Here is a 27,900-nt window from a genome sequence, read left to right on the forward strand (position 1 = left end):
TTGATGCTCATGCATGCTTTGCGCTACCCTTTCGTTAACAGGATTTTGTTTTTGTAACTCAAGGGTTTAAGGATTTGGGTGAGAAATAGATTTTGTCGGGTTTCACACATGGCACCAAACAACACATAGGCACTTTATTAGGTACACCTGCACATACTCGTGACATTATATGATTGTATTGGTGGTTTTAGTGTGCATATAATGAGGTATAATCCATAAAAACAACCACTTGACTGAACATTTATTTTAATTCACACTCCCTCATAAACACATTATAAGGGGACTGTCTCATATGTTTGTTATGAATACAATTTTTGACAAACAGGTGCAGATCGTCTGTATGACAACATCGAAGACATGATAGGATATCGTCCATGGCCGCTAATGAAGATTTGCTGGCTTTACATTACGCCCGCTGTTTGTTTGGTGAGTTTGAATCCGTCAATCCATTTCATAAAACCTTGTTTTGGGTTTTTTTTTCTCACCAAGCTTCATCTTGTTGTTCTTCCCTCGAGCTTGAAATGATACAAGAAGAGGAACAAGGAGGAGGTGGATGGGAAGCAATTAAAGATTGTAACTTTGTGACGTGAGGAATTTGATTAAGGTGCTGGTGTCGGTGCCAGGTGGGTTAGGATGAAGGGAGTGAAGGGTCTGCTTTCCTACGATAGTGCTGAGTGGTTACTGCAAAGAGGAAGAAAAAAAACAAAAAAACGATGGTACCAAACTTAAAACATGTCATTTGGCCTTTGCTTGACTCATTAATGGGCATACCTTATTGGAAATTCAGACTTGTAAGCCCAGAAAATGATTTTTGGCTAAAAGAAATGACACATTCTCCATATTTTAAAGGGGACCGATTATACTCCAATAGACCAGCTCTACGTGATAACGCACACAGAAAGCTTTCTAGATCTTCCCGATTCTGCACCTCTTTTTGCAGTGTTCCCGAGGACTTCCAGAAACATAGTGCAGGCAATCTGTAGCCCATATAAGGAAGTCTGGGTTGCATTGAACTCGTTCTGAGCCATCCAAAACGGCTTTCAGGGCTACCAATGAATGTTGAATGTCAAAGGTGATCCAATGTACTCTAAAAAAATACTTTGAGCCACATTTGGTAATGGTAATGGTAATGGTAATGGTAATGGTAATGGTAATGGTAATGGTTTAATTTCATTTGAACATGCATCAGATTACAATTGAGTGCATCCCATAATCAGTTCCCAGTTCCACATGTCCAAAAGGAGTAGGAAGAAGCAAAGCTTATTAAATCCTACCCCTCCATCTGGTACTTTTACAATCAGTAACTGTTACATTTGTTCACTTCCTGCTTTCCTTATTTTTATTTTTATTTTTATTTTTATTTTTATTTTTATTTTTATTTTTATTTTTATTTTTATTTTTATTTTTATTTTTATTATTTTTATTTTTATTTTTATTTTTATTTTTATTTTTATTTTTATTTTTATTTTTATTTTTATTTTTATTTTTATTTTTATTTTTATTTTTATTTTTATTTTTATTTTTATTTTTATTTTTATTTTTATTTTTATTTTTATTTTTATTTTTATTTTTGTGCTGCTTGTATTGTCTCTTGAATTGGCTCATCGTTGTGTTTTGTTTGATTTCCTTACTCAATACATCCCATAGTTTGATTCCACATACTGAAATGCTATGACTTTTTAACATAGTCCTAGCATAGAAGTGTTTAAAAATTTTGTTCTTCCCTGAGCTCATATTTCTCCTTTTTCTAGTTCTAGAAATCAAATCTTTATTTTCCGTCACATTTTCCACCCCATGAGTGAGGTCCTCATAAACACGGCAGGAGTGAATTGAAATGTCGATGTTGACGTTTTGAAGGTTTTTCCTTGTTTTCTTTCCCTGCCAGGGTACCTTCATCTTCTCCGTGGTGAGATACAAGCCTCTCAAATTCAACAAAACCTACGTGTACCCGACTTGGGCCTACGCTTTGGGCTGGTTCCTCGGGCTCTTCTGCGTCCTGCTGGTACCGTTGTGGATCCTCTTTAAAGTGACTCAAATGAAAGGCACGACATGGCAGGTAGGCGTTTGCTAAAGAGTGTGACTCTGACACAAATACTCAACTTCAGACTCTTTTATCAGAACAGATATTACTGGGAACTTAGTAGACTACAGCGTGAACGTAGCCCTCATCTACTGGATTAGCAGCACTCTGACTCAGTGGTTGCCTCGGCAACACCCAGGCTGGCCCACAATGACCCGACACGCCCCTGGTTTGGCAGTACCGCCACTGGTGGCACAGGGATAATGAAAGCTCCACCAGGCCTTTTGTGGCCCAGCTTGATGGCTAAACCAAAGAACCTGCGCTGTTCTGTTGCGACGGTGCCAAAAACAAAACACACCACCACCAAAAATCAAGTCAGAGTGGTTACTACGACGAGTGCAAGGAATTTTTCACACATCTCAAACATGTCCTTACTTTAAACATTGGGGGTAAAAATCTTTTATTTCACCAATGAAAGCACAAATGCTGGGTTACAAAATGTGCTGAGTGGGCGGGACTTTAGGTAACATGGCTATGGGCCAACTCACAGCTGCAGGCAACGTGCTGGATTTAATAGTAGTAATAAGTCGTATTATTATTATTATTATTATTATTATTATTATTATTATTATTATTATTATTCCAAGGATGAGTGTGTCATCTGTTGGTGACACAAAATCTGAAATTTCATTGACATTAATATTCATTCATTCATTCATTTTCTACAGAGGGTCGTGGGGGGGTGCTAGAGCCTATCCCAGCTGTCTTCACCCCCTGGACTGGTGGTCAGCCAATCACAGGGCACATATATACAAACAACCATTCACACTCACATTCATATCTATGGACAATTTGGAGTCGCTAATTAACCTAGCATGTTTTTGGAATGTGGGAGGAAACCGGAGTACCCGGAGAACATGCAAACTCCACATAAAGATGGCCAAGGGTGGGATTGAACTCGGGTCTCCTAGCTGTGAGGCCTGCGCGCTAACCACTCGTCCTCCGTGCAGATGTATTATTCATTCATTCATTCATTCATTCATTCATTTTTTACCACTTATCCTCACGAGGGTCGCGGGGGTGCTGGAGCCTATCCCAGCTGTCTTCGGGCGAGAGGCGGGTTACACCCTGGACTGGTCGCCAGCCAATCACAGGGCAGGATTTTTATTTTTATTTTTATTTTTATTTTTATTTTTATTTTTATTTTTATTTTTATTTTTATTTTTATTTTTATTTTTATTTTTATTTTTATTTTTATTTTTATTTTTATTTTTATTTTTATTTTTATTTTTATTTTTATTTTTATTTTTATTTTTATTTTTATTTTTATTTTAAAAATCTGAAATGTCATTGACATTAATATTATTGCTCTTATTGTACTGAGCAGCCAGACCCTTTCCTACATAGCGGTTAGTTCCATTTCTGGTTCTGTGGTTATCATCACACTATTCTAGTCAATTGTGGATTCATTGCTGTAGCAATGTCGTGATACCGTGCTATGATACCCCCTAGTGGCTGAGAGCAGTATCAGGACGATATCGGAGCAAAATGACTGGATGTAAGTGTATTAGTTAGCTCAGCTGCACGGTGGTCGAGTGGTTAGCATGTTTTTCCCAACACAGTCAGGAGATCAGGAAGACCTGGCTTCGATTCGTTTGCATGTTCTTGCATGCAGGTGGGTTTTGTCCAGGAACTCCAAAAAGGTTCCTCGTACATCGGTATGGATAAATAAATAAAAAAATGGATGGATGCTATATATAGTAAAAAAAAAATTAACCCTTTGGAGGGTAGCAAAAGGTAGTAAAAAATTTACATACATTTGTATTTACTATTATATCTCACCTTAAATATAATTTCACTTTTTTCCACTCCAGCGTGACATTTGTGACTGTACAGTCGTTTCTTTTAGTGGAAAAATAATAATGTAATGAACCCTTTTTACAACTTAGAATGAAACCGTTTCTTGCGTCACACATTTATTGGCGAATGAAATACAAACCATCGACAAAGGTGAACCGAGCAGGAGTGGGCGCCCCTCCGTAACGCCGTACCAACGTACCATGCACGTCTGAAAGCTGTAAAAATCCCTCCACAATGCAACCCAGCTCTTGGCCAACATCGCCAAGAAGGCAGGGTTTGGACACGCTCTAGTTAGATGTTTGCTATAACGCTAGATTTGGTATCGATCTGATACCAAATAAATACGATATTGATACCGATCTTTTTTTTTTAAAGGGTTGCATTGTGGAGGGATTTTTAAAGCTTTTAGACGTGCATTTGTGTGATTTTTTTTTTTTAGGGCCAATGTGTGAATATACTATGTGAACATAAAAAAAATGACTGTACAGTCACACATGCCACGCTGTAGTGTAAAAAAGGGATATTTTATTTCAGGTGAGATATCATAGTAAACACAAATGTATGTAAAAACGTTACCTTTTGTTCCCCTCCAAAAGGTTATGGAATGTAGCACATTGCCATTTTGTTTTTTTACTTACCAGCCCAAACAGGTGTAGCTAGGTGTCAAATGTATATGTTGCTCTTGAGCAAATGACATACGGTTGACACCTTTAATGTTCAAACCTGTCTGTAGGTGTTAAAATTGCTGTCCGTTTGTGGAACTCTGTCTTTTTTGCTTCTGGCGAATTTGAGTGTCTTGTTTTTGTGTCAAGTTCTGACATTCACGTGTTAATGTTGGGTTTTTTTGGGGGGGGGGGGGGGGGGGGGGGGTTTGGGGGGGGGGGGGCACGGCCTGTTTGCTTCTTTTTCAAACTCCAAACAGAACATATTCTTTTATCATTTATTCAGTATTCTAGCAAAGGAACCCACCTGGTCTTGCTATTGTTTTATTACAGTATGTGTTATGCATTATTTATGAGGTATTATGTTGTTTACATTAATTACCAAAAATGGATGGATGTCAGGAAGAGCATAAACATGCTAAAATATCCCAAATGATTTGGTGGCCAAATCCAATTCATTTGTATAGCATTTGTATTGCACTCTCCCAGAAACGATACAAAATTAACATTTTTGAAACATTTGATGAATTCATCCCTCGCCACATCGCGATTTCACTCTCCTACGATTTTCAAAATTACACTAATTTATAAATTATGTAGTAGAGGTACCAGTTACTAATCAAAATATGCATATTTCAACAAATTATATGACAAAATAAAGCAGTTTCAAGAATAAAGATGGTTACATTAACTAAAATACAAAAATATGACTTTAAGAAGACGCATTCAAAATGTGAATGTAATATTCTACCCTGGTCACTAGGTGCCAGTATTTCGAGACACATGTGATCACCTTGATCACCTGTTTAAACTCCAAACAGAACATATTCTTTTATCATTTATTCAGTATTCTAGCAAAGGAACCCACCTGGTCTTGCTATTGTTTTATTACAGTATGTGATATGCATTATTTATGAGGTATTATGTTGTTTACATTAATTACCAAAAATGGATGGATGTCAGGAAGAGCATAAACATGCTAAAATATCCCAAATGATTTGGTGGCCAATTCAAATTAATTTGTATAGCATATACACTAACGCTCAAAAGTTTGGGATCACTTGGACATTTTTTTGGGCCAGTCTAAGATTTTTTTTCTTGGCAGTCCTGCCATGAAGTCCAGCATCCTGAAGTTGGACACCTGAAGGTGACAACCTGTGAGGCGTCTTTGTCTTAAACTACACACTCTCACCTGACTCCGCCCCCAAAAAACAAATTTTCTGGAGCAAAATGTGTTTTTTTTCAGACTATGTTTAATTTCTCCATGTGGAGTAAAAATCAACTCATTTTGCCTTGAAAAATCACTGAAGGGCTTCACGGTGGTCGAGTGGTTAGCACGCAGGCTACACAGCTAGGAGACCCGAGTTCAAGTCCGCCCTCGGCCATCTCTGTGTGGAGTTCGCATGTTCTCCAAATTGTCCATAGGTATGAATGTGAGTGTGAATGGTTGTTTGTCTATATGTGCCCTGTGATTGGCTGGCCAACAGTCCAGGGTGTACCCGAAGACAGCTGGGATAGGCTCCAGCACCCCTGCGACCCTCGTGAGGAAAAAGCGGTAGAAAATGAATGAATGAATGAATGAATGAAAAAATATGATTTTTTTTTCTCAATCTGCCCACTTTGTCTCCACAGAATCTCAAGCAGCTTTGCCGCCCTGAAAACCATCCCCACGACTCGGCAAAGCAACCCGAGCAATACCCACTGAACCCCAGCAAAGCCCTCGCCCCGGCTGCCAACGACTACAAGGGAAGCGGCGGCGTGGAGATGGAGGTGCAAGTATGAGACCATGAACATTTTCCCTCAACGTCTCTCAAATTGCCGTTCTTGTGCCACCTTAACAGGTCTCCCGTTTATCATGTTAGTGGTTATGTCAGTTGAATAGATCATAAGCTTCACTCCAATCAACGTTTTTCATGTGTCAGTATGCCAACGACGAGTGTGTGCAGACACGGGACTGCTGCTGTAATGTTCTCATGAGGACGGATCACAAAGTACCAAAGCTGAAGCACTATATTACGCTTTTAACAGGACTGTGTTTTCTGAGTGTAAGCTCCGTGTGCACGTGCAAACTCCCGCAGTGACACATTCCAAAAAAAAAAAAAAAAAAAGACCTGCTACCACACTCTCATTTCATGGACAATGCTGCAGTGAAAATACAAGATTTTGCAGTAAAAACACTTCTTTTTGCCTGTTTTATGGCAATTTATGGCATATTTTTTTTCAGGTGACACATATAATGTGCTATTTCATGTCCAAATTCTTGCTACCGTTATTCCTTCAATGACTTCACACAAAACCGGAGACTCATAGAATGCAAATAGCGTATTTTCCGGACTATACGTTGCACTTTTTTTTTTTAATAGGTTGGCTGTTCCTGCCACTTATACTCCAGAGCGACTCTCATTTTCTACCGCTTTTCCTCACAAGGGTCACGGGGGTGCTGGAGCCTATCCCAGCTGTCTTCGGGCAAGAGAGACGGACATGCTGGACTGGTCGCCAGCCAATCACAGGGCACATATAGACAAACAACCATTCACACTCACATTCATACCTATGGACAATTTGGAGTCGCCGATTAACCTAGCATGTTTTTGGAATGTGGGAGGAAACCGGAGTACCCGGAGAAAACCCACGCATGCACGGGAAGAACATGCAAACTCCACACAGAGATGGCCGAGGGTGGAATTGAACCCCGGTCTCCTAGCTGTGAGGTCTGCGCGCTCCAGTGCGACTTATGTATGTTTTTTTTTCTACCTAATGATGCATTTTTGGCCTTGTGCGACTTATACTCAGGAGCGACTTATAGTCCAGAAAATACGTTTTTTTTTTGTATTTGGCATATTTCAAGATATGAATTGGACTTTTAGCCGAGATGGGGTTGCCAGATTTCACTCTCCCGGGCCACTTGGTCCAGGTCCTTCTGGCGGATCTCGAGGCTTCCCCAGGCTAGTTGAGAGACATAGTTTCTCTAACAGGTCTTGGGTCTTCCCCGAGGTCTCCTACCGGACAAACATGCCCTGAACACGCCTTCCGCCCCCCAGGGAGGCGTCAGTTGTGACCGAGACTGTAGGCGAAGGTAGTAACGTAGATCGACTGGCAAATGGAGGCAAAGCTCTCTTTCGGCCGACTCCGCACCAATCTGGCTGTCGATCTCGCCTTCCGTGAAGACCTTGAGGTACTTCAACTCCTCCACTGAGTTGTGAGTGTTAATATTCTATAACTTGATTATACTGTTTAACAATCAGACGTGTGTATTTTAGGGATGAAAAATCAGACACATCCATGCCTGCTAATAAGTTCTCACAAATGTTTACTGACTCAACATAGTGTTTATGTCTCCAATACAATCAATACAATCCATAAAACACATATATCACCTGTTGTTACAAAGTTCCTCTTAAAACTTTTTATCTTGTTTTCCCACTCCAAGTAAATGTATGCTGGCTGACTGTATTAGAAACTGTTCTTTCTTTCTTCATACAATTCAGATATTTATGTGTTTTATTATGTACCTGCTGAGTTTGACAATATTAAAATGATGAAGAAAAACACACACGGCACATACATTACAAAAGCTGGGCATTCATTTCATAGATTTTAGTATGTTAAGATATTTAAATGATGGACAAATATACTTCATGGTTCATGAAGATGACAAGCAAACATCCTGCTGTTGTGTTTTCTATTCATCCATTTTCTGTGGTGGTCATAATTATGACCTTATCGCATGACTGTGATTTTTTTTTTTTCATTTCAAAATGTCAACTTTTTATCTTGTGATTATGATTTTTTCCTCATAATTGAGATAAAAGTGAAAAGGATTAGCTTTAAAAAATCACAATCATGAAATAAAGTCATTATGAAAGTCAAAGTTTAGATAAAAAGTCATAATTATGAGCTAAAATGTCGAAATTATGAGATCAAAAGTCATAATTATGAGATAAAATGTCGAAATTATGAGCTAAAAAGTCATAATTATGAGCTAAAAAGTCATAATTATAAGATAAAAACCTCTGAATTATGATGTAAAAGGTCATTATGAGAGTAAAAACTGAATAAAAGTCAAAATTACATGATTAAAAAGTCATAATTATAGAATAGGAAAATCATAGTTAAGTCAAAAGTCCTAATTATGCGATAAAATTCGAAATTATGAGATAAAAAGTCATTATGAGAGTCAAAATTGAGATAAAAAGTAAAAATTACAGGATTAAAGAGACATCACATCGGAAAATCAGTTGAGAAAAAGTCAAAATGATGAGAAAAAGTCATAATTATGAGATAAAAAGTCAAAATGATGAGGAAAAAAACGTTATGAGAGTCAAAATTTTGATAAGTCAAAATTACATGATTAAATGTCATAATTATAGGATAGAAAAATCATAGTAAAGTCAAAATGATGAGGAAAAAGTCCTAATTTTGAGATGAAATTCAAAATTATGAGCTAAAAAGTCATTATGAAAGTCATAATTGAAATGACAGGATTAAAGAGACATCACATCGGAAAATCAGTTGTGAGAAAAAGTCAAAATGATGAGATAAAAGGTCATAAGAGTCAAAATTTAGATGTCACGTCGCAATTAATCAAACCATAAATAGTACATATATCACAATATTACAAGACGTGACATTAGATGGAGGCATTTGGCATATTGCTGTGGAATACCATTATTATGAAAAACATAACCCAGTTAGCACTTTATCGTGACATGCCATGTATATTATTAATGAACAACAAACCCTTTCCTGGGCTGAGACAAGCTACCTAGCTTCCTGTTTTAGCTTTTCTTGGTGTATTACTAGTTAAAACAATATTGAAAGACAAAGGCCACAATACTGAGAAATTACATTAGGCTACACCAGGTCACCTGTGTCATGTCCGACATCATGGAGTGAAAAGTTCTCCTCCCATTCCATGTGGAAGTGGTAAGTTTTTGGCTTTTTTGTACTTCTTCCCAACTCTGTTTGCAACACTTTGAGTTGAGAATACAGTAAATAAATTGAAGAATGAGTAGTTAGATCCAGTAGAATGCGCATTACAGTCACTCTAGGCGTGGTATTTTGTTATTGGAAATCCGGGGTGAAAAATGTCCACTTGCTCAGTAACGGCAGCATCCAGCAGCTCGACTCTGATGTCATTGTGCAAGGTGAGGTGCGGTTCGTTATTCAACTACCGGCAATTGATCATTAGTAGTAGTAGTAGTAGTAGTAGTACATATAAACATTTTTTTTTTACCTTAACTCAAAATATTTTGTGTTCTGGAAGAGTATGATAATGTATTTGTTATACTTCTTAATACGATGCAGTGCTACACCACAGTCAACTAATTATAATCATTAATCTTATAAAAAGAATACCAATATTTTCATATTATGTACAAAAACGTCTGTTGTTGTTATTTTTAGATGGCTGAAAAATCCACACTAAAAACTTCACACACTTTATCTCTTGTGTGTGTGTTTTGTTTCCAATCTAGAGGTCCCCCTTGTGGCTGGCCGAGTAACGTGTGTGCATGTGTGTGTGTGCGTGTGTGTGCGTGTGTGTGTGTGTCGTTACATAGCTCTGTTACGAGACAGTCCCCATCCAGTCCAAGCCATCCAACCAAGAATCGTCAGTCAATCTCAGTCAGCAAGCGGCATGGCAGACTCCCTGGGCAGACTGTGCTACGTCCCGGCAAAGACATCCCCACAGAGAATCAGGGAGCGTGGCAAGTGGGCAAGCAAAAAGGAGTTCATCCTGTCAGTGGCCGGTGCCATCATTGGACTTGGGAACGTTTGGAGGTTTCCATATTTGTGCTACAAGAACGGTGGTGGTAAGGTTTTTTTTTTTTTTTACTTTCAAAGGATGAACTTTTTGTGTTTTATGTACATTTAAAAATACAGAGTGGGAGTTTTTTTCCCACAATTTGTCACACTTACTCATACTCTTGAGTGTTAATTTTGCCAGCTGAATATTGTGTTATTAGAGGCTAACTCATTTTGTGTTCCGCCGCCTGTGTCCTTTCTGCTTCACTTTTGATGTGAAAGGCCTTGACAGCTTCTAAAAGACAAAAAAATAACATGACACACATGTCGAGACTCACATTCTTGGCAGAGCGCCCCCACTTTTTATCTTCTTGCAAAAGGCCACTCAATTGGACAGGGCTTTTCAACCGGCGACCCGTGGGCCGATCCTGTCACCGAGAATAGCGGTTCCCAAAGTGGCGTACGCTGAATAAAAATGAAAAAAAAAAAAAAAAATTTGCGGTGAATACTCAAAATTCCGAGTGCACCTGAACGCCTCACAGTGTGAGGAGACCCAGCAGCAAGTTGTTCATTGCTCTGTGTGCATCATATCAACAAATAAGTACATTTGAATGATGATTTTATGCATTAAGAGTGTTTCATCATTTATATCGGCGTTCCAATGAATCCCTGCACGGTCCCAGCGGTGAAAACCTGGCACTATGAGTGGAAATTCACCCGAAAATTAGGCTTTATTGTTGGTTGTATGAATTTTTGTATTTCAGATACTATTAATAAGGTGGTAGTGGTTCTTTTAAAGTTGGGACACCAACTGTCAGATACTCAACAAGCAGGATTAAAACTGCTTAAAACTACTATGGTGCATTCAGGTGCATCACATAACTCCTCGGACACTGACTTGCATATTTGCAGTAGGACCTTAAAAGCAGCAGAGCGCACTTTGACTAGTGTCTGTGGAGTGGGTTCTGTCATATAGAGGATCTTTGACTAGCATTTTTGTTTTGCAGAGATTCTCAACTGGTGGGTCCTGAAAAAATAATAAAAATAATGATAATAATAATGATATAATGACCCGATGGATGAGTGGTTCACGCGCAACCACACAACTAGGAGACCCAAGTTCGATTCCACCATCGGGCATCTCTGTGTGGAGTTTGCACGTTCTCCCCGTGCATGCGTGGGTTTTCTCCGGGTTTCCTCCCACATTCCAAAAACATGCTAGGTTAATTAGCGACTCCAAATTGACAGCTGGGATAGGCTCCAGTACGCCCGCGACCATTGTGAGGATAAGCGGTAGAAAATGAATGAATGAATAAATGACCCGATGTCCTTGAATGCACCTAACATTCTTGTCTGTGACACTGTGACACTGTGACAAAGTGGGCGACTTTGTCAACCTTGAGTAGGAAGGGAAAAGACATTGAGTGGCTTTGTCTGACACACAGCTGCAGATATCCGCTGAAGAAATGACAAGAAAATTGCGCAATGTTTTCAACTCAAACTTGTCATGTCGCTTATATTTAAAGGGACTGTTTGCGACATAAGATGAGCTACAGCGGTGAGATTTTATCCTCTCTTTATGGCTCGCTCTTCTCCAGCGCATATCTGCTACTGTGTGCATCCCCACAAGATGTCCTTGACTTCCCACTCAAGCTTGACACCATTTGTTTTTGCACAGGCATAGTCCCACGACCCACTGAAGACCACTTTTGGGTCCCAAGCCATCAGTTGAAAGACAATGATATATCGGACCTTTGACTGAAATAAACATGCTAAATAAGGATGGTATCATTTCCAAGTCATCTGATAGCAGAGCAAAACGGGTACTTTTGAAACCGAGCCATCCATCTGTCTGTCCGTCCTTTGAATATTTATCGCAGAAAACTTTTTTATGACTTTCTAAATACGGGTTTTAACATTATTCGAGCCTTGGTGACAGGAAATAACAGCTCAATAGTCACTTTTACACTCTTAATTTTCATTGTTTACATCACATTGCACAGGCTATGGCATCACTGCGGAGACATAAGAGAAGGCTAACTAGTTAGCCTCTCTATACTCTGTTCTAAACTTAAAGGAAAGAAGGACAAAGAAGGCAAAAACTTACCACTTCCACACAAAATGAGAGGATTTTTTTTTTTTCAACTTGATCCCAGTCATGGCATGTCGGCTGGTCTCTGCTGGCTCAGTATTCGGTCTCTATGCAGTGAGAAAGTTAATGGTAATGGTTTTATTTATACTGTTACATTTATACCGTTTTTATTTACAACATATTGCGCAACTGCAGGGTCTTGTGACACATGCTAACTCGCAAACTAGAGAGCTAGCGACCTAAACGGTAGCCTCCAAGCTATTTCCTTTAAACTTAAAATGCCAAAAACGTACCACTTCCACACTGATAGTGAGGATAACTGTTAACAGTTATTTAACCTTTAACATGAACATCAATCAAACGTAATATTTTTTTCTGGGTACATGATACCATACAGCATCCATATCAAACTTAAACTTTCATATCAAGGCGGGGGGCCTCAAACTTGTGTAATGCGGGCCACATGTTTGAGACCCCTGTGTTTGATCATACCTGGCAATAAACCATTTCTGATTCTGATTCTGACATGTGAGAGAGATGATGGATTTGCAGCACATTTGGTGTTTGTAATCCATATATTATTGTTGAAACATCATTCAAAAGTCACATTTGAATAATGGGAGCCCTTTAAGAAAACAAATAAGCGGTCTGACTTCAATGGGGCTTAAGATGACAGCTCGCCAAGATTCTGACACCAAAGCGGGCTCAAAGGAATGCGGTCATAATTAGTGGGATTAGTCATAATGGTGTATAAAACACCATCGTGTATTCTCTCTCTCTGCTTGTTGATCCCGTCTTGTGTGGCGTTCCACACCTGTTCGCAGGAGCGTTCCTCGTTCCTTATGTCCTGTTCCTTGGAAGCTGCGGTATTCCGCTGTTTGTTCTGGAGACAGCTCTGGGCCAGTACACCAGCCAAGGAGGGATCATGTGCTGGAGGAAGATCTGCCCCTTGTTTGAAGGTAAAGACGTTGATCCCAACTGGTGTTAAGATGAAGAACCTGAAGAGAAAATCCCAAAGTGGTTCTTTTAACTTCAGTGGTTGTTTTCAGGCATCGGATACGCCAGTCAACTGATCATTTTCTATGGATGTATCAGCTACATTGTCATTCTAGCCTGGGCCTTCCTCTACCTTTTCTCGTCTTTCACCGGAGATTTGCCGTGGGCAACGTGTGATAACGCATGGAACACGGGTACGTACATCGCAAGAAGGCAAAATGTCCGCATTGTTTCGTTGTCGCACTGATACCATGAAACATCTGTGATACATTTCAGACTCTTGTGTGGTATTGAGCAACTATACCGCCAACTGGACGTCCAGTATGAACATATCCTCGTCTGTTGTAGAGTTTTGGCGGTATGTTTTTTTAGGGTTTTTGTGGGTATTCTTTGGCCATCTAGGCCTTTAGGAGTATATATAGGAAGGGACTACAACAACAAATAACAACAAATGAACTCATAATATGTATGAAAGGTGTTTGATGGTTGTGTTATTGTATTATTGTATTATTTAATAGGGGATTTAAATGGCTCCTGATAAGAAACTGTTTGGATTCGAACGGATGCTGCAGTTTTAACGTATCACACAACTTCTCAGCATGAGCCTACAAATGTAGTTTTTTTCTTCATTGACAGTACAATTATGTATTTGTAGTTTTTAGAGAGGATCTGATTCATACCCTGGCCAAATTTGGAGTTTAAGTGATAATGAATATGAAAGGTGGCAATAGACAAGATTCTCGATTGGAGAAACAAAATGTCTCATGGGAACTAATCAATGATTCCATCCATCCATTTTTTTGTACCGCTTGTCCTCACCAGGGTCACCATGCTGGAGCCTATCCCAGCTGTCTTCGGTCAATCACAGGGCAAACAACCATTCACACACACATTCATACCACCGTACAATTAACCTAGCATGTTTTTGTAAATGTGCAAATTCCGAACCTGCACGGCGGACGAGTGGTTAGCACGCAGGCCTCACAGCTTGGACACCCAAGTTCAATTCCACCCTCGGCCATCTCTGTGTGGAGTTTGCATGTTCTCCCCGTGCATGCGTGGGTTTTCTCCGGGTACTCCGGTTTCCTCCCACATTCCAAAAACATGCTAGGTTAATTGGCGACTCCAAATCGTCCATAGGTATGAATGTGAGTGTGAATGGTTGTTTGTCTATATGTGCCCTGTGATTGGCTGGCCACCAGTCCAGAGTGTACCCCGACGCTTGCCCGAAGACAGCCGGGATAGGCTCCAGCACCCCCCGCAAGGATAAGCGGTACAAAATGAATGAATGAATGAATGCAAATTCCGAACCTGGGTCTCCTAGCGCTAACCAATCATCCACCGTGCTATGCTTATATGGTTAATGTACCGTATTTTCTGGAAGTCGCACAAGGCCAAAAATGCATAATTAGGTAGAAAAAAACATATATAAGTTGCACTGCAGTATAAGTCGCATTTTTTTGCAGGTAATTTATTTTCCAAACTACTTGACCAAAACAGACATTACGTTCTCTTGGAAGGCGAGTTCTAACAAATAATAAAAGAATAGAGAACAGGCTGAATAGATGTAAGATATGCTAACACAAAGGTGTCCAGTGTTAATGCCAGTTTTTTCATTTATAAGTCGCTCTGGAGTACAAGTCGCAGGAACAGCCAACCTATGAATAAAAGTGCAACTTATAGTCCGGAAAATACGGTAATTAGAATTTACAAAATGTCATACATTCACCAATTTTAACAATTAATATTGCTTTGTTGTGTTAATTCCATCTATATACACCCAATTAACAAATATAAATTCATTTTAAATGAAAATGTGGCCATGGTATGAATCATTTTGTATTTGCTTGTGATACGTGATCAACAAATCTATCTCAGTTATCACCTCAATGCCTCACAGAACACGTTGTTTGATCGTACTCAATCCTTTCCCAGTCAGTAACAATACACTGATCCTTACAGACGACGGGTGCTAAATATATCCTCTGGCATCGAGACCTTAGGAAACATCCAATGGGAGCTTTCTTTGTGCCTCCTTCTTGCTTGGATCATCTGCTACTTTTGTGTCTGGAAGGGAGTACGATCCACCGGGAAGGTAAGGAAGACTGAAGTGTTTTTATATGAAAACTATACGGCAAGGCACCAATCACTTCCAAAGCGTAATACAATCAATAAAGTATGTGACACTAGTTGCTGGTCAGAGTTCGTAGGGCTCAATAATAACTGCCCCATAGCTCCGTTTTGACATTTGAAAAGGTGATTCTATAATTAAAAGCAAACTAATATTTTATTTTGCAGTTTTGCTGTTTTGCTCTCTGACCCTTGAAGGCCACCATACCCAATACTTCAACGATAGACACTAATACTAATAATTTTTATTTCAATGTTACTAAAGAATAGTCTTCTCACTTGCTTGAGTCGCTCACCTGTTGAAGGACTCGCAAGGTGGTCCAAGTGGCTAATTAGCATGAACCAACCATAACAGGCTGCTCTGAACAGGCCCCTTTAAGAGAGAGTTTCAAGTGTCCTATTATTTGGAGTGTTTTAAACTAAGCATTCATTCATTCATTCATTTTCGAGAGTCACAGGGGTTGCTGGAGCCTATCCCAGCAGGGTTACACCCAGGACTGGTTGCCAGCCAATCATTTATATCAGCGTTCCAATGAATCCCTGCACGATCCTAGCGGTGAAAACGTGGCACTATGAGTGGAAATTCACCTGAAAATTTGGCTTTATTGTTGGTTGTATGAATTTTTGTATTTCAGATACTATTAATAAGGTGGTAGTGGTTCTTTTAAAGTTGGGACACCAACTGTCAAATACTCAAGAAACAGGTTTAAAACTGGCAAACTACTATGGTGCATTCAGGTGCATCACATAACTCCTCGGACACGAGTTGGGAGCTACTGACGTAGAGGATCTGTGACTTGTGTATTTGCAGTAGGACCTTAAAAGAGCAGAGCGCACTTTGAGTAGTGTCTGTGGAGTGGGTTCTGTCACGTAGAGGATCTTTGACTGGCATTTTTGCAGAGATTGTCAACTGGTGGGTCCTGAAAAAATAATTAAAAATAATAATAAAACAAAAATAAAATGATTAATGATATAATGAGAGATGCCCGAGGGTGGAATCGAACACGGGTCTCCTAGCTGTGAGGCCTGCTCGCTAACCACTTGAGCACCGTGCATCCAAACTAAACTTCACACTAAATTTCACAAGCAAAAATTCATAATTTATCATTTAAAAAAAGGTATAAATTCACTCTTATATATATTAATTTCACAATGAAATCCCAACTCTGTATTAAATGTAAAATACATCCAGGCGCAGAGTCGCCATTGTTTCTATTTCAATGATTGTTTGAATACTTAAAGAGTGACAGGTTGAAGTCAGTCAGCCTTTCCTTGTGTAATAATGAGGTATGCACATGTTATTCACATGACCCATCTGAGCGCTTTGCATCGGCCCATGCATGATTTCCCTCGACCCTCGTTTTATTTGCCCATTGGAACTAAAGACTTTAAAGATTGCTTCATTTTTCACACACGCTTGTATAAAGGAGAACACTATAGAGGCAGCCTTCCCAGCTCCGACACGGTTGGCTCCTATATCCTTTAGACGGGGGGGCTCCAACCCCCTGTGAATTTCAATATGAACAGTCTGTTTTGGAATGTGGAAAGCACCTCAGGACAGTTGATTTATGTTGCCATTAGCTTTACATTGTTGGAGTCACGTGTTTTGGTGGCAGGAGTAGCCAATCCCGTGCTATTCTCACGTGGTTTAGGTTTCAGGTTGGATTCTCTGACCTGAGCTCCGGCTGTGAAATTGTCTGTTTCCAGTTAGTCTGCTTATTTTGTTGCGTTTTCCGTATGCACGGCTACACATTGTATTCAAACAATATGTACAAGAGGAACATTATCACCCAGCAGTGGCGTCATTAAGCCTATTTTAGGGGGGCTTCGGCCCCCCCTAAATAATTTTTTATTGATTTAAAAAAAAAAATTATTGATTTTTTTTTTTTTACAAAAAAATATCTGGGTGGCACGGCGGTCGAGTGGTTAGCGTGCAGACCTCACAGTTAGGAGACCAGGGTTCAATTCCATTACTTTCTGGACTATAAGTCGCTCCTGAGTATAAGTCGCACAAGGCCAAAAATGCATCATTAGGTAGAAAAAAACCCATACATAAGTCACACTGGAGCGCGCAGACCTCACAGCTAGGAGACCGGGGTTCAATTCCACCCTCGGCCATCTCTGTGTGGAGTTTGCATGTTCTCCCCGTGCATGCGTGGGTTTTTCTCCGGGTACTCCGGTTTCCTCCCACATTCCAAAAACATGCTAGGTTAATTAGCGACTCCAAATTGTCCATAGGTATGAATGTGAGTGTGAATGGTTGTTTGTCTATATGTGCCCTGTGATTGGCTGGCCACTAGTCTAGGGTGTACCCCGCCTCTTGCCCCGAAGACAGCTGGGATAGGCTCCAGCACCCCCTGCGACCCTCGTGAGGAAAAAGCGGTAGAAAATGAATGAATGAATAAATGAAAAAAATATCTCACAAATTTAGGGCAAAATAAGGCAAAAAATAGGGCAAAAGCAGGCTAATACTAGCTTACGACTAGTAGTAGTATTAATAATCCAAAGAATAATAATGATGATAGTAATAATAATAGGTTAATTAATAATATAATACTGATTATTATTATTATATAATTGTACTTGTGTACAAGTTGTGTACATTTAATGGTGGCTTAAAACATTGAGTATCTCGACTAAATCTGTCCAAAAGTGGGAAAGTTATATCCCGGTTCTTGTTCCTTATTTGTTTTTTTGGATTTTTTGGATTTTTTTGAATGTCTACTACGTTCATTCATATATTGTGCATCTCCAGGGGGCTAAGCCCCTCCCTGTCCTTAGAACCTAGTGACGCCCCTGTCACGCAGTATTCTAAGAGTACAAAGGACGGTGATTAATTTGTGATAAGCATACATTATAAACAAAATTGGACACAAGACGCGTAGATGTGCGTGAACTGAAGCTTTCTACCACAAATCCAGTCCTCCTTCGTTTATCGTGGTTAATTGGTTCCACACCCAAAGTGTTACTTATTTTATTGGCAGGCAACCTCAGACGTTACAAGCGCATTGAGGATATCGTATGACACTTAAATGAGACCAATAATTCCAGATGGACTGTTAGATTTATTGGCTTTAAAAAGTTTTAATGTAAACAGTCCACGCCTGGTTGAGCCCGTTTAAGTCACTTGGCTTTCAAACTTTGCTGTGCATGCAGATATCCATGTCTAATATCTAATTGGTGTTGCACCACCTCCATAAAAGCTACATTTTATGTTGTCCCACAAAGTCTGCGTTTGGTGCACAGGAGCAAAGTGCGCTTTAGATAAAGAAGCTGTGTGCTTTGAGAACACTTTGTCCATCCTGATGCTTGTCAAAACAGGAATGGCAGACACTGCAAGCGCTCGCTCGCTGTCTGGGCTGAGCTGTATCAACACCAGCGGGTCCATACACAGTCAACACAGGCAGACACCGTATGAAATAGAGCGGCTAACCACACTGCTTGTCCTTGGCATCAACACGTCCAATATCTAATCTGAGCGAAGTGATGCTCCGTTTAAAATAAATCATATAAATGATACAGTAACTGTCACCAATTGTTATTTTTATTTATTTTTTTTAGGCTACATACTTCACAGCCACTTTCCCCTTTGCCATGTTACTGGTGTTGTTTGTCAGAGGAATGACACTTCCTGGAGCCCTGCATGGCATCAAGTACTACCTGTACCCCAATCCTGCACGCCTGGCTGACCCACAGGTATTAACCTGCCAATAAAGTCTTAATGGCTCAGCAAAGTGATACTGATACAGACGTTCACGTTGTGACTGGTGGTCTGTAGGTATGGATGGACGCTGGCACCCAGATCTTCTACTCCTATGCCTTATGTTTGGGATGTCTGACCACGCTGGGGAGCTACAATAAGTACAACAACAACTGCTACAGGTACAGCATTTATTCATGTTGTCCTTATCCGGGACGGTTTTATTACCGTGGCATCATGAAAAATGACCTTAACTGAGGCAAGTGTAGTTCTTTGGATGTTGTTGTGGGGTCTTTCGTGACCTCTTGGATGAGTCGTTTTGCTGCGTTTTTTGGGTCATTTTCGGATGGCCGGGGACATTTGTGGATAATGACTTTCACTGTGGTCGGCTGGAGTCCTAAAGCTTTATGGCCGAGGTGGTATTCTTTTCTTTGAGGTTAGGGGTTAGGGTTAGGGGTTAAGGTTAGGGTTAGGGGTTAGGGTTAGGATTAGGGTTAGGGTTAGGGTTAGGGTTAGGGTTAGGGTTAGGGTTAGGGTTAGGGTTAGGGTTAGGGTTAGGGTTTAGTGGTTAGGGTTAAGGGTTAGGGGTTAGGGTTAGGGGTTAGGGTTAGTGGTTAGGGGTTAGGGGTTAGGGGTTAGGGGTTAGGGTTAGGGTTAGGGGTTAGGGTTAGGGTTAGGGGTTAGGGTTAGGGGTTAGGGTTAGGGTTAGTGTTAGGGGTTAGGGTTAGGGTTAGGGGTTAGGGTTTAGGGTTTAGGGTTTAGGGTTTAGGGTTTAGGGTTAGGGTTAGGGTTAGGGTTAGGGTTAGGGTTAGGGTTAGGGTTAGGGTTAGGGGTTAGGGTTAGGAGGATGCCACACTTTGAAAATCCCTGACAAATTATTTATTGATAAAAATATGATTTTTTTTTACTGTCTACCATTCTGATATCATTTTAAGTCACCAAATATGTTTTGTTTATTCCTTCCAGGGACTCCTTTTTTCTTTGCTTACTCAACAGTGGCACCAGCTTCCTTGGTGGGTTTGCCATTTTTTCCGTTTTGGGATACATGTCCCAAAAACAGGGTTTGGACATCACCTCAGTTGCCGAGTCTGGTACGACCTCAGTGGACAAGATGCAAGAAAAAAATCTGCGTTCAGTGGTTTGCGTTCATATTTGTTTGTTTTGTGTGTTTTGTGTGCAGGTCCAGGTCTTGTCTTCATCGTCTACCCCCAGGCCGTGAGCCTCCTGCCGTGGCCTCAGGTCTGGTCTGTGTGCTTCTTCACCATGATCATCTTGCTGGGCATCGACGGTCAGGTCAGCTGGAGCCTCTCTGACGTCTCCTCGGATATTTCCCTGAAAAAGAGAGTCTTCTCATAGTGTTGTCTTCCTTAGTTTGCTGGCCTTGAAAGCATCATGACCTCCATAACAGATATCTACCCTTCCCACATCCAAAAAGGATACCGCAGAGAGTTTATTTTAATGCTCATCTGTGTTTTTTGCTATCTGTTTGGCCTCTTGTTGGTGTCACAGGTGAGAAGTCATATGACATGACTGACATGACATGTATGTGTTTGTGTAAGCCATCCATCCATTCATGCACCGTTACCGTGCCAACTGGGCTGTTACGTTTCTGACAAATACACCTCAGGGTGGCCCTGCTAGAAAACTAGTCACCATCAGTCACAGTGACTTGAAATTTCTCACACAGCTCAATTAGGTCCACTGTTGAGTGGAACCACGGCTAAAATTTGGTTTAGAGAACAGACAAGCACATGTGTGTCAAATTTGAGCAAGATTGGTTGACAAACATGGCCGCCATTAAGTAAAACGTTCTTACAGGAGAACCAGGAGAACTAACAAACCGTTTATGTAATGATTATAAAACTTTGAGGATATATATTGTGTCCTAACTTTGTATTTATTCACTAATTATGATGATATCAATAACGATTGATTTGTTTCATACAGGCTGGATCATATATTCTGCAGATTTTTGACCACTATGTCTGCAGTGGTCCCACTCTTCTTTTGATGGCAATCTTCCAGTCAGTGGTCATTGGATGGATTTATGGTAAGACCGTGTTGTTATTTATATATGACATGCACAGTATGGATATATTGCATGTGGCTATATTAACCCCTTACGTAGGATATAAAATGACCTCAAAATTACAACACGCTTCCGCCTTCAAAATAAGAACCCTGTGCACCGTATCGTGTTCTCTTGTATCTAAATTAAGGTATCATAAAAAGTAGCTTCCACCAACATTGAAGCAGCAAACAAAGTATGTATACCGCCGCTAATACGACGGCAGCTTAACTCAAATATCAAATATCCTGAGTACTTTTAATAGACAAACATGTTTGTGCATGTGTAAGCGAATGCAGCATCACATATGCACTAACAGCATACGTGGAAATGTTTGTTTATAGCAGCTAAATGCATTCAATGTTAATAAAAACCTAATAAAAAAGACGTCGTAATTGCGGTTTTTACCATTATTAGAGCCCTGTAGACATGAACTAACACCCCTATAGTCACCTTTACCCTAATTTTATTGATTGCTTGCACCATAGCATGTGCATGTTTCGTTACAATAACACAGCAGTGAAATTGCCAACGAAATGTCGTTGCCTGGCTCCTGTGTAATAATAAATAATAAATAATAAATAATAAATAATAAATAATAAATAATAAATAATAAATAATAAATAATAAATAATAAATAATAAATAATAAATAATAAATAATAAATAATAAATAATAAATATACTCATACAAATAATAAATAATAAATAATAAATAATAAATAATAAATAATAAATAATAAATAATAAATAATAAATAATAAATAATAAATAATAAATAATAAATAATAAATAATAAATAATATTATTATTATTATTATAAATTAAAAAATATTTCGTCTTGTGTAAAGGTGCTGAACGCTTCAGTGACAACATCAAGGACATGATCGGCTACAAACCTCTGCCCCTGATCAAGTACTGCTGGCTCTACGTCACCCCTGTCATATGCGGCGTAAGTGTGTCAAGCATCATATCTACATTGTGTGTGTCTGTCTGTGTGTGTGTGTGTGTGTGTGTGTCCATCCCTGCACATGTCATGTGTGTCCTTTTTAACAGGGAACGCTTGTGTTCCTGCTGCTGAAATACACGCCTCTCAAGTTCAACAACTCCTACGTCTACCCTTGGTGGGCGTATTGGATTGGTTGGTTTCTGGCGTTATCCTCGCTCTTTTTGATTCCTGTCACCATGATATACAAACTAGCCAAAGGAAAGGGCACTATCTGGCAGGTGGGTACTATTTATTTCTTTTCTTGAGCCCGAAAGAGGCCGTTTTATAAGATTTTGAAGTAAAATGTAAGTAAGCCATGTAGTGTGTTTGTAGCTTCAATGCAAATGAGCTGTGTTTGTGTGCTTTTTCGTAAAAACCCTCAACTTGGAAACTTTGTATCATCTCAGTTCTGAGAGAAGATCACTTGGGACCGACACATTTTACTGCTACAACATGAAAAAGTCGATGCTCTCAGTTCAAATTTAACTTTTTTTATTTTCAAGGCACACAGAATATTGTATTCTATGGCTATATAAATATGGAACCTACCAAAAGACAGATTAGACTCCCATCTTTCTTCAAAAAAAAAAAAGTTTGTTTCTACCTTTTCCAGTTTGGTAGTAATCAGCAGTAGAACATGGGTAAATTTCAGGAAAATATCAGTTCCCAACTAAAAAAAGGAGTAAAACCAGCTTTTTCTAAAAAAACAACATAAACAACACAAAAAAGGTGTAATTTTACATCACAATAACAATTAAATTAGAAATATAACACAATTAATAATACAGTAAACCTCGGATATATCGGACTCGGATATATCGGAAATTCGCTCACAACGGACAGATAAAAAAGAACCGATTTTTCTGTAATGCATTTCCAATAAAAATTCATTGCATGTATTGGATTTTTTATAACGAATTTCGCCTATTTCGGACAAAATCTCCAGTCCCGTTCCAATGCATTTCCATTAAATTTCCCTCGCATATACCGGATGGCCGCATCGTGGCGCTCCGAAGCTAGCTGACATTCTGAGACGTTTTAAAGCAGAGGACATTTTTAATGCCGACGAAACTGGGTTATTCTGGCAAATGCTGCCAGAAAACACCCTGGGATTTATTGAATGAGATCTTAACCTCACTATTGGAAATAACGTAGGCCTGACGGGCGTAACAGGGCCTAGCTTAATTAACAATTTGTTATGCTCAGAGTCCAATAAAGTTAAATTCTCATTACCTTACGTCTCTTTTCATTGCCCAGTCCAGGTACATTGGAAACATAGTCAAGGAAGTGCCTTTTTATAACGGATAAAATCCGATTTACGCATATACCGGATATAAATCCGATATATGCGTAAAACGGACATTTTCCGGTATACGCATATAACGGATTTCGCTTATATCGGACAAAACCAGTGGGAACAATTGAATCCGATATATCCGAGGTTTACTGTAACACAATTAATAATTTTCCCACTTGGAACTAAACTACGTGTGTTTACGCGGGTGTTTGAAGTTTAAATTTCCCTACAACCTCCTGCACGCTACACTCCTCCACGATCTCTCCCCTTTCCTCCTTCCTGTCACGTGATTTTTCCGTTTTCACATGATCTCTACCTATGTCACCTTGTAGCCGACTTTATGTCTGAGGTGAAATACATTAGCGGAGAGTTGCATCATTACTTTTTTTTTGCCTTGTAAACAATGTATAAATATGTTGTTGTTTATAAAAATATAACTATAAACAATGTATAAATATGTTGTTGTTTATAAAAATATAACTACTTCTTTGGTATCGAATGAGTTAACACGTGTTAACCCTGTGTCCCCTCAGCGTATCAAGACAACCTCCCAATGTGCGGACGACCTTCCCATGATGGTGAAGGAGATGGCGAGCCTTCGCGTCGCACTGCACGTTCACGACGACGGCAAAAACAGTAGTATTCGATAAAGTGACAGTCACGAAGCATACCATACGTACATTCAGTAGGTGATACTAGCATTATGTTAAGGATTATAGTGCTACCTGTTAGCCATTCTATGCAGTCGACCCACCAGGCAGAAAGTGTTGGGAGATGATGATGATGATGATGATGATGATGTAGTAGTAATATGTCACAATCACTTTTTTGACCATCTGCTTTCTTCCTAACGCACATACGTATCTCATTCATTTCACTCCTTTATCACGGTTTTTACCCCGAAATTGCCCCACCCATCTCAGATTATGCTATTTCCTCACATAGTGGCTACAAGTGTTTATTTACTCAACTGCAGAGAGTACCTGGCATCTCTTAGAGGTAGTTTTTATTTGTACAAATGCATTTTTTATAATAATGTACCATTATATTTCCTTTATATTATCCTTTGCCATAAATAATGATACTTGGTTATAATGATACTTTTAATAATAAACAAAATATAGTACAGTATATACCGTATTGACCCGGCTAGAAGATGACAATTTTGTCATATCAGTGATATAATTGCTGGTAGATTGTGGTAAAAAAAGTTTCACTGATCACAATTATGTAAATTTAGCAATATAGCTCCTCCTCTGTTGTTTTGCTAACAACCTTTGAGACACTTTGATGCGGCTACATCTCTCCAGGTTACTGGTATACGAGTGACGGGAAGAAAAGCTCTGACCCAATTGATGAGAAGTCATTTGCATGTAGAAATCTCTAGACCCCTGAATATAATAATATATTCGCCATATCGCCGTTTGATTATCGCTCCCTCACAACATCGTGTTTTTTTTTCAGGAATTAATTCATGAATAAATGGTCGCTGTTGCGTGGTAGGCTATGACCTATTATTAGTCAAAACATATTAATATACAAGTGACATGTAGTATTCTGGTCCCTAGGGGGCAGTAATGACACAAAACATTGTTGAGATATTAGCTTACATTACATTACCTTAACACAGCAGGGAGTGAAGTCAGCCATGGCGTGTCTGCAATGATGTGAAAATAGGTTCTCCTCTGAAGTTTTGGCTTCTTATGTTTATTGCGCAGACTTCGCAGCTAGGAGACCCGAGTTTTCTCCAGGTACTCCGGTTTCCGGTTTTCAAAACCATGCTAGGTTAATTAGCGACTCCAAATTGTCCCTAGGTATGAATGTGAGTGTGAATGGTTGTTTGTCTATATGTGCCCTGTGATTGGCTGGTGACCAGTCCAGGGTGTACCCCGCCTCTCGCCCCAAGACAGCTGGGATAGGCTCCAGCACCCCCGCAACCCTCGTGAGGATAAGCGGTAGAAAATGAATGAATGAATGTTTAGATGACATAAATTTGAGGCTAACTGGTGAGCTAGCGATCGTCTCTAGTTGAATAATGAAAAATAACAGCGCAAAGGTGACTATAGGGATGTTATATCATGTCTACATGGCTCTAATAATGTTACAACCTGTATTTAGAAAGTCATAAACAGGTTTTTTTTATACCCTAACTACAAAAGAGGTAACACTTTACAATAAAGTACACAAAAATATAGTACTTAATGAGGAATGAACCTACTTAACACTAACCACTACTCATTAGTTCTACTGTAAATTGATGTGCATCTTCACTAACTACTTTATTTTTGTTTACCTTATATTAAAGTGAAACCTAAAAATATTCAATTTATTAGAAATGAATCCTTCATGGAAATTCATTTATCGCGATCGGGTTTGGACTTAATTGGCCGCTATAAACGAGGCACGACTGTGTATTACTGTCTTGTATTCGGGTCAATATGGTATTAATTAGGGATGGGCGTGATAAATGATTGACAATTAACATGATTTTAAGTAATGGTTCTAATTCTTATTCTCGTTGGTGGTACTTCATGTTTCAATGCTTCCAATTTCAGCTTTACAGATGCCATGTCTGCCCTTGATTTGGTGTGCTAACACCTAACGTCATTGAAAAGGTGGTTATGTCATTTTGGGAGGGGCGGTCTGTTCCTTCATTAAAAAGTGAACCATGCAATCCGTGATTAAGTGGGGTTTGGCGTCTATTGGAGTGGAGGCCACTATTTGAGGAAATACAATCTCTGCAGGCCTGAGCGTGCTGTGGGGGGGGGTTCATACTGTCTATAAGGAAAGTCAGTTTATTTTTGTAGTGTGTATTTTCCACATAGAGCCAACATTTTCTGTCTATACAGAGCAGCTCTGTGCCCGGGTGTTTGCTGGCGCTATGGGGGGGCGGGAGTTGGGGGTGGCATATAGCAACACTTGGCTCAGTTCCCTGCACTGTCGAGTCAGTTAAGTCGGCCTCTTGCTTTGGACATTTCCACTCGATTTCCATTTGGCACCTTCCTCTCATTCTGCGTGAACTTTTTCAGGATGCGAGCCAATCAGCAAGCGTCACTCAAACACAGAACAAACACTTCAAACAAACATTTTCTAATTAAGTGAGCATTGGTTCAATTTCAGCTGAAAGGGAAAAGTTCTCCCTTTTTTTTTTGACTTCTCAGGGAAATGTGGGGAGGTTTGTTGTGATTTGTATCATCATTTCGTTTCCCGTGGGACCTCATTTATCGCGGTCGGGTCCGGAACCAGTTAACCGTGATAAACGAGGGACCGCTGTAGAGACTGCTGCACGAGACTGGAATAGATTACAAGTGATAAAGAGGTCACTATTGGTGCAATAATTGATCATTTCAATTACAAACAGCAAAATTTCACCTGATGGAGTAAAGAGGACTGTGAGAAAGGTGAAGGGTGGTTAGTGATGTCAAGGGAGTTAAGAGCAGTCACCATGAAAAGCACCACTAGGACCGCTTTTTTGTAATGGATTAAGGTTGGTCGACTTAAAAAAAAAATCAGCAGGTGATAAAATACTTATTTTCCCACAATAAATGCAGTCAAGGGCTTTGGAAGCTGTCGCTAGGGAAAAGAATCCAGGCAGAGCTTGAGGCAGAGTGCTCAGTCGTTCCTGTTGAGAAAGTGACTTCATGTTTCGTTTCACAATCATGCAGGTCATGAAAGTGCGCCCAAGTGTGAGTCAGAATGGTTTTTATTCTATACGAGTGTTTTCATACGGCTTTACAACTCAGATGGCACAAGGAAACGTGGTGAAGACGACGGTCGTAAAGCGATGTGTCGCCAGAAGCAGAAGGCTGGTCAACCCTCGGGAAGTGTAGCCTTGTACACAGGAAGCGTGAGGCGTGAACACGTTTGACTTATTTTTAAAGAAGGATCGCAGTAAAGCTGCTCGACCTCCACGCCCAAGGTTGTTTGTGTGGCGGTCGTCGCAGACATAACATTCCAAACGCAAATATGCAAGTCGTTTGCCTCCGATTAAAAGGTCTTAAAATGGAGTGATGACAATAAATATCACCACGATTAAAAAAAAAAATCAAAAACGGAGACACTGTGGGACTAATGTTACAATATATATTTAGTATATATAGTATGTGATGCATTACATACATTTCAAGCTAAATGAGTAAGTGTACCTCACCTGAGTCTGCCTTAAGCCTGCTACTGGCTATTTTTTTTTCAATTAAATACTATATCTATCTTCCTTTTGGTAAATGTTTCTTTGCATTTTGTATTGTTGATTTGTTATTATACACTGTTATGACTTTAAATGTTTTTAATAAAATATATTATGGGTCAATATGGATCTTTTATTCATAAAGTATTAATAACCA

General features: G+C 39.6%; 2 protein-coding genes across 6 annotated transcripts in view; both read left to right on the forward strand.

Moving 5' to 3' along the window:
- Positions 1-6,662, forward strand: part of LOC131126041 (sodium- and chloride-dependent GABA transporter 2-like) — a 36,993-nt gene extending 30,331 nt beyond the window's left edge. For all 5 annotated transcript variants that reach the window (XM_058068184.1, XM_058068191.1, XM_058068204.1 and 2 more), the window contains 3 exons: positions 326-426; positions 1,886-2,056; positions 6,175-6,662. In XM_058068184.1, the coding sequence (XP_057924167.1) occupies positions 326-426; positions 1,886-2,056; positions 6,175-6,324 (422 nt within the window). In that variant the 3' untranslated portion in view covers positions 6,325-6,662. The remainder of the gene's footprint in view (positions 1-325; positions 427-1,885; positions 2,057-6,174) is intronic.
- A 3,423-nt stretch (positions 6,663-10,085) lies between these two features.
- Positions 10,086-27,856, forward strand: LOC131134565 (sodium- and chloride-dependent GABA transporter 2-like). The gene is made up of 14 exons (XM_058079985.1): positions 10,086-10,355; positions 13,204-13,338; positions 13,429-13,569; positions 13,652-13,733; positions 15,338-15,470; positions 19,067-19,201; positions 19,284-19,387; positions 20,172-20,296; positions 20,386-20,498; positions 20,577-20,714; positions 21,153-21,255; positions 22,124-22,224; positions 22,329-22,499; positions 24,091-27,856. Exons 1-14 carry the CDS (start codon positions 10,181-10,183, stop codon positions 24,205-24,207), a joined length of 1,773 nt encoding a protein of 590 aa, XP_057935968.1. The 5' UTR covers positions 10,086-10,180; the 3' UTR covers positions 24,208-27,856.
- The last annotated feature ends 44 nt before the right edge of the window (positions 27,857-27,900 follow it).

This window comes from Doryrhamphus excisus, chromosome 1 (genome assembly GCF_030265055.1).
Source record: "Doryrhamphus excisus isolate RoL2022-K1 chromosome 1, RoL_Dexc_1.0, whole genome shotgun sequence".
Lineage (NCBI taxonomy): Eukaryota > Metazoa > Chordata > Actinopteri > Syngnathiformes > Syngnathidae > Doryrhamphus > Doryrhamphus excisus.

Excerpts from the sequence above, each read along its gene's own strand:
- LOC131134565 (XM_058079985.1), top strand. The coding sequence starts at position 10,181 with ATGGCAGACTCCCTGGGCAGACTGTGCTACGTCCCGGCAAAGACATCC. Across the intron at positions 19,388-20,171 it reads TACAACAACAACTGCTACAG|GGACTCCTTTTTTCTTTGCT; the intron begins GTACAGCATTTA and ends TATTCCTTCCAG. Across the intron at positions 20,715-21,152 it reads GCCTCTTGTTGGTGTCACAG|GCTGGATCATATATTCTGCA; the intron begins GTGAGAAGTCAT and ends TGTTTCATACAG.